This window comes from Sparassis crispa (genome assembly GCF_003851025.1).
Source record: "Sparassis crispa DNA, contig_000005F, whole genome shotgun sequence".
NCBI classification, from domain to species: Eukaryota; Fungi; Basidiomycota; class Agaricomycetes; order Polyporales; family Sparassidaceae; genus Sparassis; species Sparassis crispa.
Window position 1 is genome coordinate 2,120,591 of NW_020939752.1, and position 15,478 is coordinate 2,136,068.

At 46.9% G+C, this 15,478-nt stretch overlaps 6 protein-coding genes across 6 annotated transcripts; 4 read left to right on the forward strand and 2 right to left on the reverse strand.

The window, feature by feature from the left end:
* Positions 1 to 252: 252 nt before the first annotated feature.
* SCP_0607080 (hypothetical protein) lies at positions 253 to 865 on the reverse strand (the record flags this gene model as incomplete). The annotated part of the gene is made up of 3 exons (XM_027759840.1): positions 253 to 500; positions 557 to 709; positions 757 to 865. The coding sequence occupies 3 exons, from the start codon at positions 863 to 865 to the stop codon at positions 253 to 255; spliced, it is 510 nt and encodes a 169-aa protein (XP_027615641.1).
* Positions 866 to 4,703: 3,838 nt separating this feature from the next.
* SCP_0607090 (hypothetical protein) lies at positions 4,704 to 6,922 on the reverse strand (the record flags this gene model as incomplete). The annotated part of the gene is made up of 7 exons (XM_027759841.1): positions 4,704 to 5,097; positions 5,155 to 5,341; positions 5,394 to 5,507; positions 5,563 to 5,726; positions 5,778 to 5,957; positions 6,010 to 6,633; positions 6,705 to 6,922. 7 exons carry the CDS (start codon positions 6,920 to 6,922, stop codon positions 4,704 to 4,706), a joined length of 1,881 nt encoding a protein of 626 aa, XP_027615642.1.
* A 730-nt stretch (positions 6,923 to 7,652) lies between these two features.
* Positions 7,653 to 10,043, forward strand: SCP_0607100 (hypothetical protein; the record flags this gene model as incomplete). The annotated part of the gene is made up of 13 exons (XM_027759842.1): positions 7,653 to 7,824; positions 7,881 to 8,081; positions 8,152 to 8,339; positions 8,398 to 8,408; positions 8,520 to 8,666; positions 8,714 to 8,835; positions 8,897 to 8,978; positions 9,279 to 9,321; positions 9,377 to 9,476; positions 9,531 to 9,563; positions 9,622 to 9,816; positions 9,880 to 9,904; positions 9,962 to 10,043. 13 exons carry the CDS (start codon positions 7,653 to 7,655, stop codon positions 10,041 to 10,043), a joined length of 1,401 nt encoding a protein of 466 aa, XP_027615643.1.
* Positions 10,044 to 12,243: 2,200 nt separating this feature from the next.
* SCP_0607110 (hypothetical protein) lies at positions 12,244 to 12,525 on the forward strand (the record flags this gene model as incomplete). The annotated part of the gene is made up of 1 exon (XM_027759843.1): positions 12,244 to 12,525. One exon carries the CDS (start codon positions 12,244 to 12,246, stop codon positions 12,523 to 12,525), a length of 282 nt encoding a protein of 93 aa, XP_027615644.1.
* Positions 12,526 to 12,549: 24 nt separating this feature from the next.
* SCP_0607120 (hypothetical protein) lies at positions 12,550 to 13,237 on the forward strand (the record flags this gene model as incomplete). Its single annotated transcript, XM_027759844.1, has 2 exons — positions 12,550 to 12,881; positions 12,961 to 13,237. The coding sequence occupies 2 exons, from the start codon at positions 12,550 to 12,552 to the stop codon at positions 13,235 to 13,237; spliced, it is 609 nt and encodes a 202-aa protein (XP_027615645.1).
* Positions 13,238 to 13,338: 101 nt separating this feature from the next.
* On the forward strand, positions 13,339 to 14,483 carry SCP_0607130 (hypothetical protein; the record flags this gene model as incomplete). The annotated part of the gene is made up of 4 exons (XM_027759845.1): positions 13,339 to 13,638; positions 13,704 to 13,883; positions 13,943 to 14,098; positions 14,154 to 14,483. 4 exons carry the CDS (start codon positions 13,339 to 13,341, stop codon positions 14,481 to 14,483), a joined length of 966 nt encoding a protein of 321 aa, XP_027615646.1.
* Between the last annotated feature and the right edge of the window lie 995 nt (positions 14,484 to 15,478).

The following is a 15,478-nucleotide window of genomic DNA, read 5'->3' on the forward strand; positions in this document are numbered from 1 at the left end:
GGACATAAAAGGTATGTGTTGCACATCCATTTCTGGCTGAACAACCCACATGCCGACATCTTCATTTGGCTGGTCGTCAATTCGTTGGAACCAATGGACAAGGGCACAGGAATATTGGTGACCTTCGTGCTTGAAAGAGAAGAATAAATGGATGCGAACAACCTCGATTCCCAGCATGCCATCCTGAGTCGAGTCACAGTTGATGAGGGCACAATCAAAATGTGGAGCAAGTCCACACCATACTGGATTTGCTCAAATATGCTCACGATGCATCCCGCCGACACCACATGGATCACTAGAAGCATAGTACGTCGCAGCGGCAGAGTAGTGCACAGAGATCTTTCCCTTGAGTGTGGGACATTCATTGATATCAATGTCGGATGCAGGTCGGGGGTTATCTGGATTCAACTGATCATAAAGAAACTGTCGAATGAGCTCAGGAAGTTTCAGTTGATTGATCTCCTTAGCAAGTTCAGCAAAGCTTCTGGCATGTTGCTGCTCTGTTATAAATTGGTCAGCAGAACTATATGGCAGAATGAAGTTAATCGCTGCTCACGAATAGTGGCAGCCAAGTCAACGTATGCAAGAATTGTTGGTCCAGAAATGGTGCCATCATCATTTTGCTCATCACAATTTGATGGCTTTATTGTGAGATGATCAGCATTTGCTTCAACATCTTCTTTCTCGCTGAGACTGTCATTTACAGCAACTGTTGATAACTCAATAAACTGATAACAGAGACATAAATAGGCTTACCTAGCTTCCGTAATGCCTCTGAAAGACACGAGCCATTCAGCATCCCACGATTTGTGAAGTCAACGCGAGCAGCTGCAAGCTTGTCGATTCTCTGGTTTGTCCGCAACATTTGCCCAAGAGCCTTGTATCTGCTTGATCGTCGCCAAGGCTCCTTGACAGCTTTGATATGCTTTGATTCAGTGATTGACGAGCACAAACCATTTGGAGCGCCAAATTCCCAAATTGAGAATTTATAATGGCAAAGAGAATGCTGCCGAGGGAGTGAAATGCCATCAGGTCGAACACCAGAAGTCTCAAAGATTTTTCGATAATGGTGAAAGTGATCAAGAGCATCCTGGAGTGCTTCAAGTGTCCACTCTGTGTGGACATTGCACCTTGCGAGATAACAGAACTCAAGAAAGGCACAGATGGCGCGTACCATGTCCTGAGGAACGTAGTCAATGATTGCAGGAAGATAAACCTAGTACATATATATATATACATTTGGTGAAACCGTTTATTTAGTACTAGCAAGAACGAACCTTCATTAATGCTTTTGAATCATCTCCTGTCCATTGCTTGAATCCACGGCCCTCAGGGAATCGCCGTAAACCAGAGAATGCAGGTACAGCTGCAATGCTATGATGGGAGGCAAGCTTTATATGATGAAACAGTTAGACTTCATAAAAACTCACCGTTGATCAATATCTGCCATAATTCTCTTCACTTCCTTCTTGTCATAGGTTAGATGGATGTAGTCCTCCACCCAGCTAACAAGGTGATCCTTAAATGTTCCCTTAATGATCTGATGAAGAAGATCTGGAGAGAGGAGTTCATGAATGTCAGCTCGAGGAAAATCATTTGTAAATGGCTGTCATGGTGAAAGAAAGTCAGCTATGAAAGTGGTAAAATTGAAATGACAGCGCGTTGAATCTAAGGCTAGACTCATCACTATATCTCCAACGAGACCATATTCATCCCATAACACACCAAGTTCTAGTTCTCGTACTAGCAGTTCAGTATGTTCACGGCAACGCAACCATAGCCGGGACCGTCAAGATCATTTCTTGGAGCAGTGCACCTAGAAAAACTGTCAGTGAAGTGAAAAGTAAGTAATGGAATGGCTAACTTTGGACATCAGCCAGAGACGACACATGCAAGCAGAGCTTGTTCTGGATAGTCTGCGATATAGGGACTGAGACCATACATGACTCGCCGATAGTGGCCATCTGCACATAGCGTAACCTCTGGCATTGTCATTCCAGGCTTTAATGGCTGCAAGATCCTTGACAATGAACTATGAAACAACTGTCGGCAAAACTTGCGAAATGTTGCATCCTCGGAGAACTCCTTATCAGCTATTACCATTCAAGTGATCAGCTCATGTGTCACCATTAGAATCGACACTTAGATCGTAACTCACTCTTCGGAATGGCAAGAAAGCCCAACAGTGCTACAGCATTGCGATGTGCACGATGTACATTATTGTGTACACCTCCAATGGATCCGTACAGTGGATAATACTCATTTGTCCAGTAGCAACAGAGACAGTAGTTTTGTCACTGTCAAGAATGACAGGAACGAAGGCTGCACCATGCGTACTTGGATCCTGTGCAATGAGGTCCTAAGATTGACTGACATTAGTTACAAAGATAAAAACAAACAGAATAAGCTCACCGCTTGCCTCCAGGCCCAATCTCCAGACATAAAGTCTTTCAGGCAATGTTTGCCATTCTCGAACTCCCATAGTGGTCCATAGTCGATCTCACCATCAAAATCAACATTTCCCATTTGGTTGCAAAATACTTCTCGTGGATTTCGAAAATGGACCTCGTACTTCGCCGTCATCCATGAGGGAACATTTCTCTCGGGAAGCTCGCCTTCATACTGCAAATTGAATGATTCCCACCTGACCTCACCAAGTAATGTTGAATCTATTGTACTGTATAGCTCTTCGTGATCTGCAAACGGTGGATGGTCCTGATGTTGTACTAGACTGGCGGCCCACAACTGAAGAAGTGTGTTGATCTTATCTGCTGACATTTGATCTCGTTTGTAAAGGAATTCAGCCGTTTCAAAGGCTACTCGATCAGGGTAAGGGAACCAATCATCTGCTTCTGGAGCAGGGGAAGGTGGGGGAGGTGTACCATTTGGAAGATAGATCCCATTTTTATCACATGGCCTTTCTGTCAGACATAGGAGGACTTAGTGAAATTTGCATGCAAGCAGATGAACTTACCATTAATGTAGGGATGATATTCTCTTGTCACACCAATTGGATCTGGATCCACTCTAGTGTAGTCCTTGGCATTGAATTTACCATCGGAGTCACTTCCATCCTCCGGGTCCACCATCTGAATATACTGGAGACCATGACGGTGCACGATTCAAAGAACTTGAGCGTGCAGATGCAGAATTGTCATCTTCAGACTGTGTATCACTAGACTCGTCTTCTGAATCAGTTTCAGCTTCCTGATCATCGTGAGCATTGCCATGAGAAGACGTTGCGTATTGTGCCTGATAAATAGTGTTTGTTTGCCTCTGTGCAGGAGGAGCGTGAGCATGAGTGGACCGAGTGTGTTTCGTAAGTCCACCCTTGTTCTTAAACCATCGATTGCAGCCAGAAACCTTGCAAGGGTAGTGAAGGAAACTCGGAATGTGTTAGGGTCGAGGAGTTAGATGGACAGGCATTGAGTGCAATATTGTGCACAGACTTAAGTGGGACTTTGCAAAGATAAGACAAGACGCAGCAGCATAACTTACAGTACCAGACCAGGAAAATAGTCATAATTCGTCTGCCAATTCTGAGAACATATGCAAGCTACTAATAATTCATAAACGTGCTATGCTGCCAACCCTTCTGATCTTTATCCCAATCTTCACTGTCTCTGTCTGAATGTAACACAAGAGAGGCTCTCTCACCGCGATAGTGCAGGTTAAAGTGAGTAAGCTTAAGAGAATAAAAAACAACTGAGTCACCACTTCGCAGAGGAAGAACAATACCGGGTTCAACAAAGCATAAATCACCACCATCATGTCGTCTAAGAACAAGCACCAAGCACACCTTGAGATCTTTGACATCTCGATGTGTGTGCATGATAACGTTAATGTTAAGAACCAGGCTAGTGAAGGGATGGCACGGTGAGGCCTCACGTGCAGGAAGGGCATCCACAGATATCTCGATAGCATCGTAAATGTCAGGAAGACGTTGATGGAGCTGCACTTCCGATAAGGCAATTACTTTTATAATAGCAAACTCAGAAAACTCACCTTATCGGCAATCCATTGAAAGAATTCTTCAAAGATGTTGCACAAAGCATCGTACTCCTGCTCATGATCAAAAAACTCCTTCGAAACATAAGGTATCATCTGGTGATGATTCATATACCCACGAATGACCTTGGCCTTGTAGAGAAATAGTGGATGGACATCGTCAGGAGCATCATCACCCTAAAGATGATTTAGTATGTTGTACGAAGTAGAGATGCAAGATAACGCACCCGAACAATATTATGTGCATAGCGGGAGAAATGAATGCAAGGAAACTTGTGCTGACCAGGACTGGCAGCAGCGTCCACGTCTTGCAGCTGATACTCCGGTAGCCCACCACTGAATAAGATTGAACGAAGACCTCGCTCCAGTCCTTCTCTCATCGCTTGTGGCATATCTGCTGCAACAAAGGCAAGCAGCTCTCCATCTTTGCAATTAAGTTGAATTTCTTTCCTACAAGATATTTAGAAACAGTAATTTAGATAATAGTAAGTGACGTACCCCGCAAAGGCTGAGCGGTCTAGACAAATATAGGAGTTCGTGACCTTCACACCATCAGAAGAGTAATGGTGCTTGACCTGTGCAAGAGAAGATTAATAGATATATATGGAGAGATATAACGAACATACCTTTGTTTTAAAGTCTGCAAGAGTTGTCGCATTATAGGCATTCTCCGCATACTCGCGCTGCTGGTCAGATCACCTAATCCACTTGCTAGTCTCCTTCTTCTTCTTGGGATAAGGACAAGCCTTGTTTATCGGAGCATCCAGGTCAAAATTGGTATCAAGGACCAGATACTGTGGAGAACTTGCATCTGGAGTGTAGAACTGCTCAGAGCGGAATGATGGAGCATCAGGAAAGGGATCTCTATTAAGCCTAGTATCCTGCAGATCCACTGCATCGCCAGTTAGTTCACCTTCTGCATCAATTATCGGAGAAGGTAGATGCATTGAAGCTGTGCTAGATGCCGCAGATAGGAGATTTCTAGTCATCAGATACATGGACGTAGGGCCTTCATCCATCTCCATGATATCTTCAGAGATCAGACAAGGTGCCCATGAAGGGCGATGACGATCAACAGATCGAAAACATCTAATGTGAGATCATGTCTTAGAATCGACCATGGTAGATACAAAAGACAAGGCTTACTTATATGTAAACGTGTCAAAGAAAGTGTCCGTTAGATCAAAATCTTGACAGTTAATGTGCCGTGTTAGTCCAACTTCCTGAAGCCAGGACGGTGGAAAGATGGTGTCTATACTCAGAGGAATAGCTTGGCGGACATAGTCAATGAGGGGGATAAGTCGACTCAGAATGTGCTGTCCAATAAGCGTATCTGGTTGATGTTCAGCTTCAGTGCATTTCGTCACACTTACTGAATTGGTTACCTGGATTTGGCCACCGTAACGTATTACACATCACCCAGATGGTGGGCTGTTGCAGCGACCCGATCATTTTGTAATGACCACGAGCAGCAATGATGATAAGGAGATATACAGAACCTGAGAAAAGAAAGCGCCTTGAGATGTGTAGCAGAGAGATACTAAATGGACTTACCCGCTGCAGCAAGAGCTGCAAATCTCTGACCAATTGCTACCCACCTGCGGAACGTCTTCTCTTGCAGGGCATTCTCCATTGCGGCGATGTGCTTTTTGTAAAGGTCTGAAAGCTTCTTCCTCTTCTTCCCCTTCTTCAGGCCAGCATTGTCTCTCTGAAGGGTGCTGTGAATAGTTTTAAGTACTATGGTGGTGAATTGAAGACGAAATGCTCACATTTCTACCTTTATGGCCAATTGGACCTTCGCAAACATTGCCACAACTTTTGTGCCCAACAGCACATGTTCAGCTCGATGTACACGGTAGACGAGTGCCCTCAATGCATTAGTGTCGAAGGCGCTATCTAGATGCTCCCACGTATGACCTTCGACAAGACCCTTCATGGCACCAACCCAACTACAAGCTGCCATCAACTCAATCACAATGTATGCACCAAATTGACACTTACATAGCAACCTCTGGGCCTTCAACATTGCTTGATGTGCCCTCAGCAAGCAACGCAACATAGTGGGTAGCAGCCTTGCCAGGCCCACCCACCAGAACAGCAGGAATGTCAGCAACAGTCCACCGTGCTGGTGTTCCTGCCGGGAGACCTGTCCAGTCACTCTCATTGAATGGACTATCACCCTGCTCGATATTCACATCCTCAAAAATCTCCATGCATTGATCCTCCTCTGCAGGATCATTCTCTACCAACGCCATTCCATGTGCCTTGCCTGCTTTCTTTCCCCCTCGAACACAGTTGCCTCCACCAAGATGACGCACCAAGTCTATAAGAGGCTCCTCATCCAATGTCTCCTCCTCCATATTCTCCTCACCCTCGTCCTCCATATTCTCCTCGCTCTCATCCTCCATATTCTCCTCGCCCTCATCCTCAACCTCATTCTTGTCCTCAACAGGCCAGTCGGCATCGGCATTCTGATTTTCATACAGACTTCCAGGAGATGGGGTGAGTGGAGAACCCAGAGAATCTGGAGGGGGTCCATGCGTATGCTGGAGGTGGAGGTACTCAAAGGTAGCATTGTCCTCAGAGTGGCCAGCTGCAGCGAGGTCTTCGAGGATCGAAGGTAATCTTAGAGAAGTGCATATCTTGATAGTACAAAATGTGTTAGGAAGAGACAACCCAAGAAAGGGGGAATGTACTCAACTGAGCCTTGAAGATGAGGTCTAGCATGAGTGGGGGTCAGCATTGGTGTCAGCGAAGGAGACAGATATGCCACTGGACGACTGGAAGGCTCCAGAGAGGCAGCTGGGTTAAGCTTAGATAGAATAGAGGTAATTTGCGGAGGGAGGTTAGCCCGAGAACGGATGAAGTCGATGAGAACCAGCAGGTCAGCCTCAGAGAGGCCGAGCAAAGACATGAGTAGTGCTCTCAAGGGAATTTTTCTGGAACCACCAGAAAAATTCCCTTGAGGCAGCCACTTTGGGAAGTTGTGGCGTGTGGCGACTTGTCCTCTCTCGCCTCACCCTCCTTTCTCCCCATCTCCTAACACACTCATTGTGCACACAGAGCTGATGACTGTGCTCGAGCCCGAGTCCGAGTCTGAACTGACGGCCGCACCCACGCCGCTGGTCATTGAGGACAGCTATATTGCAAAGCATAGGGAGTTGTACCACACTGGCTCCCTGGACCCCAACCTGGCGAGTACGGTGCTGGTGCTGAACAAGAGATCGACTCCCTCGAGAAGATCGACGAGAACGACAACAGCGCGACATCCATCTACACTAGCTCACCCGGTAAGACCGCGACCGAGAGCCCTGGCGCATCGTGTGAGAATAGGATCGATGCATTGTATCTCGACAACTTCACCCTGAGTAAGGCATACAGGCTCAAGACGTATTGCTCGCAGGGCCTTGTATCCGCTACTGCGTCACAACAGCTGCGCTGCTACTTCATTACCAAGTGCAACTTCCCCGCCAGTCCACCTTCTTCGATGTGTACAGATGGGTGTGTAGCTCTCTCTCATATGAATCAGACTCTAGTCGAACTAAATATGGCTGGTGTTGCAGTAAACGGACATCCGCACCATCTCTGACCCAGTGTTCCTCGAGAAGGCCAGCGAGAACACACTGGAAATCTACCAGAACGTGATGTGGAATGTGGAGATGTGTTACGGGCCTGTCATCGAGGTCTTCGAGGTGGAGGGCAGCTGTGAGTGCAGGCTCGTCATCGGGTATAAGATGGGCGGCACGAGCAAGTTCTTCAGTGCCCTCTCAAATCTGTACCACTTCTACGCCCTCTATTCCATGTGCAAATACATCGGTATGTAGCTCAAGCACGTTCCATCTTTGCGTGCTCACAGTTTATAATTCACACAGAGCAATTCTCGAATGGCATCACGATTATATCCTTGTATCTTAACCCTCTCCCGAGCGCGCTGAACGCTCCCACAATCAAGCATTCCATATTCCAAGTGATGAAGGAGGCCTCACTGTTATATTGCCTGCCCGACAACCCCTTCTTCTATGCAGAGCCCGGCCAGAACAGCGGGCATGCCGTGCAGGAGGCGACTTATGCTTGTACGTCACTTTTGCGTCTCACTCTTAGGTGACATCATTATATCTGAGTCGCGTCACGTCTGGGACACAGACTGTGGTTGGGTGTTCATGCAGCACTTCTGCAACCATCTTGGGCCAGCGTACCTCGCATTGAAGAATATTCTCGACGAGTCGAACTCGTCACACATGGAAGTGCTGAACAACATCAAACACCGCTTCAGGGAGGAGACCTTCATGCGAGAAAGCATCGCACAGGTCATCCATGCGCATGCTGACCTCGTACGTCATGTTGTGCTAGTTCGTGTGCTGCTGCAATTCATTATGGTCATGCGGGCAGATTAACTTACTGTATGTTAACTTTGATGGTGCACTACCCCACGGCGGATGAGGCATCATAGTTGATGTGCATTCCCAGCTAGTGTATGTCGCACCTTATGTCTGACACGAATGCTGTGGCAGGCCTACGCTGTCATACCAGCGTCTCCAGACCCAAGTCCCACTGTCCGACGAGGACCTCTATGACAAGATCAGGAAAACTGTGCACAACAAGCACGAGCTGCAGGTCCTCGAGAGCTTCTTGATCTTTAACAAGTGCATTCAACTCCCGTATGTACGATGTGTGCTATGCTAGGCTGACATGGGTGACTGGATAGGCACGTTCTTAAGACCAACTTTTACCAGCTGACTAAGGTCGCACTGTCGTTCCGCCTCGTGCCAGACTTCCTGCCTGAGGTGGAGTACCCGAAGAAACCATTTGGCATGTTCTTTATCATTGGTGAGGACTTTGATCTGTGCAGCTGAGAGTGTTTTTGATTGGTCGCGTGATATGGGTGTAGGCGGTGAATTCCGTGGCTTCCACATCAGGTTCAGGGACGTTGTGCGGGGAGGTATCAGGATTGTTATGTTGAGGAATAGTGAGTGAGTGTCTCGCATACCTGCTTTCACTTCGTCTGTCTTACCGATGTCTGTGATAGGAACTACTCTATTAACCAGAGAATGCTGTATGCATCATATGCTCTGCAGGGCCCACTGATTCTGATGCAGTGTTTGGCAGGTTCGACGAGAACTATGACCTAGCATCGATGCAGTCCCTGAAGAACAAGGACATCCCAGAAGGCGGTGCTAAGGGCACGATCCTACCTTCATACATTTCATCTTCATTTCTTCCATTTCACACTTGCTGTTCAGGCACTGACAGCCGCTTGTCCTGCTTCGCAGATTGGGTTCAAGCCCAAGATTGTGCTTCGAGAAATACGTGGACGTAAGTCGGCGCTCCAGCAGTCGTTAATGTTGCTGAGACTAATCCTTGGATGCAGGCTGTCATCAACCTGCTGATTCCTGGACAAAGCCCTAGGATCAAGAAATGTCTGATTGATCTGTATGGCAAGCCGGAGCTGCTGTTCTTCGGTCCGGATGGTGCGTGCCCGTCACCTCCTTCGGACCATTTCATACTCACTATGGCAGTGATAGAGGGTACTGTGGACATGATGGATTGGGCAGCTCGTGAGTATCCCTGAACTCTCTATTCCTGTACTCTATCCTGATGCAAGCTCTCTGGAAGTGCACACACGCGCCCGTGGTGCGGAGACCTGGTGGAAGTCGTTCACGATGGGCAAGAGCACAGAGACGCTCAGTGGCATCCTGCACGACCAGTTCGGTATGACGTCGCTCTCAATTCAGCAGTATGTGCTTGGGATCTACAAGCAGCTCGGGCTCAGGGAGAAGGATATCACGAAAGTGCAGACTGGCGGACCTGGTGCGTTAGTTTGAGGCTCATGTCATTTGATCGCGATTGCTGATCGGGTCTTGCGTGTTGCAGCAGATGGTGATCTTGGCTCAAGTGAGTATATGCCCCATTGCGACTCCGTGTGATTTCGTGAATTTGACGAGATCCTTCTCAGCTCTGACAAGACCATCGCTGTCATTGACAGTAGTGGCGTCCTTGCTGACCCCGCCGGTATCGACCACGAGGAGCTCATCTGACTGGCGAAGCTGCGCATCCCTGTCGCCCACTTCGACAAGTCCAAGCTCAGCAAGGACAGATATTTGGTGCACATGGAGGACCAGGACCTCAAACTGCCATGTGAGTTAGTATCGACCGGTAAATTCGCGCGAGTGCGTACTGACAGATGGCGCAGCTGGGGAAGTCATTCTGGACGGTACTGATTTCAGGAATGGTGAGCATTTGCGGTTCAAGGCCGACTTGTTCGTGCCTTGCGGTGGATGGTCAGTATTTCAACTTAGTTACGTGGGTTTTTGCATGCTTATGCGGATACTCTAGACCCGAGGCTGTCAATATATCAAATGTTGCCGCTCTGGTGGACTCGGAGGGCAAGCCGCACTTCAAGTACATCGTCGAGGGTGCGAATCTGTTCCTGACACAGCAAGCGCGTCTTTACCTTGAGAAGCGGAAAGTTGTACTGTTCAAGGACTCTAGTACCAACAAAGGTAGGATCAAGCACATTATATGCACACCATCAAAGCCCTCATGTCGCCCCTTCAGGTGGTGTCATGAGCTCATCGCTGGAGGTACTCGCCGGGCTCACACTCTCAACACAAGAATACGTCGACCTAATGATCTTCAAGAACAGGAAGCCATTTCAAGCGAGGGTCACTGAGAACGCTGTGGCGGAGTTCCAGTGCCTCTGGCGGGAGCACACGCGTGTGCAGGGTGCGAAGGCATGCACATTCATCTCGGACAAGCTGTCAATCACGCTCAATGACCTGCAGACCGAGTTGGAGGGTTCGGACCTGTACGAAGATCCTGCATGCCGACAGGGCATCATGAGCCAAGTGATTCCCAAGATGCTCGTCGACCAAGTTGGGCTCGATACCATGCTGAACAGGCTCCCCAAAATGTAGTAAACCATACCAACGTGCATTGTTCTCGAGCTGGATGGCATCACATTTCGTGCATGTTCCTTCCTTGTGCCGCTTGTTGCATCAGTCAAACTGACCATCGTGTTCGGTTGTGCGCAGATCTATAAGTATGGCGTCAACAGCTCTTCTGTAGACTTCTTCCACTTCGTCCATGATCTTACAGCTTAGAACGCATCATCATCATCATCATCCTTGCATTATCCATCATCAATGGACCTTATCATCCAACCACACAGTTGTCTTCATTGTGCATTCATATCATATAGGAAAAAGTATTGATTGCTTAGAGGTGACAATGGCTCGGGCTTTGCAGTGGTGTGAGAGATGGCAAGTCCGTTCAACACTACTTGGTCTCACTCTGAACTTGAACAATGGGCACCTGCTTTCTTTGCACCACATGCGTTGGAAATGCGACATGTATGGTAGAAGAATTGTGCTTATCGATTCCAAAGGCATCAGGCATGATTCATTAGCTTTCAGCGGCTCTCTGACTCAGCAGCGATGGCTTTCCAAAAGCCATAGGTAGAGTGCAATGGTTGCGGCATTAATCATCTCTGCTGGATGTATTAGAGATATGATCTGGATATAATGATGGGAATAGATACAACCTACTATGTACCAAACTGTGTGATACTATCGGTACCTAGGGGACATTTGTCTGCAGAACCGCATCATCTCACACAAGTTCTCCCTAACTTCATCACAAACAAGTCTGCTCTTTTGCCCTATGAAATGGGCACAGACATGCCTATGTCTCGCAGAAAGTGTTGAGAAGGTCTTCAGCCCATTCTCATCAAATAATTCTGTGGTATATTATACAAGACAGGTGATGCACCCAAAGATGCCATACTGAGGATCGTCATAGTAGACCAGTTAGCACACACACTCAGAGCACGACTCACCTAGCAAAGTGGATTTGCAGTGGTTTGAGTCCTGAACTGCACCGGTCACTGGTCACTGGCTGTTTGAGAATGCGTGTGGGCACTTATCTCCACCGTGGATGTGGTTTGTGACTATGACATGACCCAACCTGACCATGATGGTGAGGGAAAAGTTGAGACACCAACCGAACTTCTTCCTGTCTGCTGCTCTCTGTGATATGTGATATGGACTTAGACTGTGCCGAAGGACAGTCAGAAAATACATTTAATTCAAGTAATATTGCCTGTAATATATCGAGATGGGCACCCTTCTGAATGGTCAAAATTCACTGCCATTAGATGCTGAGCACCCTGGCAACAACCGTTAAAACCAACCATATTTCTGCTGTCACCCTTTTCCAGGTCACTCCTCAACGCCTACTATGTCTCGTCCTGTTACTCGTGCGACAAATGTCGATAAACATCCTGGTCAACTTGATCTAAGGGTAAAAAGACGCACCCAGGCAGAGGTAAAAGAGGCCAAAAGGGCAGAAGAAAAGGCCAAGGAGAAGATGCAGCTAGCCAAGGTCAAGAAGTTGAAGAAGATTGCTGATCTGGAGGACAGAATGGCCAATGACATGGCCAAAATTGAGACTGGACGTGTCACACAGTCGTCTCAGCAGCCTGCGAAATGTCCTCGGGCTTCAGACCCTCAATCTCTCTGACGCACCTATGCTTCCCTTGATGTAATGGAGGATGGTCACCATGATGCAGACAACCGTCTTCAGCAGATTGAACAAGCTGAACAAGAAGCGGTAGGAGACACATCCGATGCTGAAGGCTCTGAACTTACAGATATCGAGACGGAGAATGAGCGCCCGAAGAAGAAGCCGAAGAAGCAGTCCACCAGAAAAGCCATAGATGCCGCTCGCAAACAGAATGCGAAGGAGACTAACAAGTGGATGAAAGAGCCTGTTGTTGTTGAGTCATCTGAGGATGAGGGTACAGTCAAGAGAGAAGACGCCCGAGCGCATGCTGGGAAGGCTGGTAGCTATAAGGAAGCCAAAGCGCCTGCACAAAGGTAAGTGGTACTCAAATTGTCCCTTCATGCAGCTGTTACTCACACTCGATGAAACCACCCTCTTCTACTATACCTGCAGGGATAAGAAGGATGCCGGCAACCTCTCCGGAATGATCAAGAACTGGGCAACAAATGTACCCACTTGGAATCTTCCTTTTAAGGCTCATCCATCATCCACTTCTGGCACTTCACAGTCCCTTGCTGCCTCATCCAAAACAGCCAGGACTCAGACGTCCAATTCCACCAAGGTGTCGCAGACTGTCAAAAAGTTAGAATCAAAATCGGACAAGATTAACTTCATTGAAATTGAAGTTGGCGGTGGGATCTCCAGTGATGACGACAATGAACTTGAATGAATTGCAGCCCTTTCCAGTCCTGTAAAGGGAGGAATACGCTTGACCAGTAATGTAAGCAGCCTGTACAATATTGAGACGATACTGAGCAACTTTTGTAGAGTATGGTTAAAATTGAAGACACGGAGATCAAGGTCGACAACGAGAAGGACGATGGTGCACTTGTCAAGTCCAAGAAGCCAAAGTCAACTAGTGCGACCAATGCCAATTTACCGCCTGGCACTTTGAAGCTCTGGCAGCAGGTGTTCATTCCGACCTTGGAGCGTTATATTGGTACTACACTGGATCCCTGGTCGATCAGCGATGAGAAGGCTGTCGAAGTGTTGCAATGCATTTGGGATGCAGTTTTTACTAAACCGAAGATCGTGCACAAGGTTATTCATGAAAATTTCGTCTGTAAACTTGTAAGTCTCTGTGATTGTACATCTCACTGTACACTCAAACACTGCTGCCCTCTTCACCAATTTAGGCCAATCAGAGGCTCTGTGAATGGTGTAATGGCTTTGGTTCTACTGCACTCACAGTCATCAGAGATTTGTTCAGCTCTGATGAAGATTTTGAGACGACTGGACAACGTGTGAGCTTTGCAAAGATGATTCTCCGTAAACAGCGATTTGTGTGGAAGGATGTTGATGGTCCAGATGAATCGGTGTGTGATCATCATATTGTCAGCTGGTATTTACTGAATACTTACTCATTTAAAACAAGACTTTCAGAGGTCTCTTTCATTCGCCCCTGGTCTTACAAACACTTGCCTACTATTACAAGTCAACTGAAGGAGCGATCAATGTTCCTGCTCTGTACACTATCGAGATGGGAGGACGTACTAAGCCTTATGGTGCAATTGGGTTGGCTGCAGCTGCGGTGCGTGTAATCTGCTGTTTTATGGTAGTGTCTATCTAACCTTAATTATTGATAGCTTGAGCGAGCGTTCACTTTGTGGAGGACGAGAGTATTACTGATGCAAGAGGGGAAGGTAGTAACGGTCAAGTTCATTAACCCTCAAAGTGAAAAGGAAGACAAGAACAAATATGTGTTCTCGGATGCAAGCTTTGGCAAGAAAAGCCGGCAATACGTTAGCTCTGCTGTAAATCTATTGGATCACAGAGTCGACAGGATCATCACTGAAGCAAAGAAGATCTACAAATCAAACATGCAGGACATCATTGAAGTATCAGACGAGGAGGATTCTAATGATGAGCGTGCGAACCTTGTCAATGCTGATTCTGAGGATGACTATGATTCTTAATTGAAGGCACGTCTTTTCTTTGTCATTTGTCTGTTGAACTGACATCATTTGCAACAGTCTGTTTCAGTTTATATGCACATCGCTACCTCACAGCCTCAGTGACTTGAAGTTTAGTCATTGGATCGCTTTGTTTTGTCGTTGAGCACCATCTGATTGTCGTCTTAACTGCAAGTCAGTTATTGCATCTTCTTTGGTACAGTCATCATTGCTCGCTTGCCAGTCCTTAGTCTTTGCGTTTATACAGTCACATTCACTCATTAAACTCGTTTTATAGTAATCTTGCTTTTTTAGACATGTTCTTAATTCCGCACCAGTCTTACTCTCGCTTCACTCTTTTTAGCTTACCATGCCTGTCCTTCTGTCTTGCTATCACCTAGTACATTCTTTGTAGCTTGCTATGCCTAGCTACATGATACCTACTTGTTTTTGGGATCTCCCTTACTTGCTTTTGTCGCTGTTCTGACTTCTGCCGGCTGCCCAGCTTCTTATCTGACTCTCCTTACATGCCGATTTGCTTAAGTTACTTGATATAGCCATTTAATACTAGTTGACTTCATTGACTTAGTGTGCTTGTGATGTTGCTTTCTCAAGCTGGCCAAGCGAGATTAAGTCGGTCAAGTAAAATCAAGTCAGTCAACTTCTGCGATCTTCTCAGCTTATTACCTGGCTCTTCTTTGGTCGTAAGCTGGTCAAGCGGCAATCAAGCCAGTCAAGTACAGAGATCAGCTTATTGTACTTGAGGTTCTTGATTACTTGATCAAGACGATCAAGCCGTTGTAAGTAAAGTTGAGGTTTTCCTGATGGTATGGACTGACACTGCAGCTTCTGAGGTATGGCATCGCCGGCGTGTTCGCGGTATGTCCTAGGTACCGTTATCTCATTCTTTATCTATGCTATGACACATATTCACTAACTCTACTTATATTACAGGTGTTGGACAGCATCCAGGTGTGAAAACGGGGATGACAGCGAATGCAGGGAGTGCGGATGTGTGT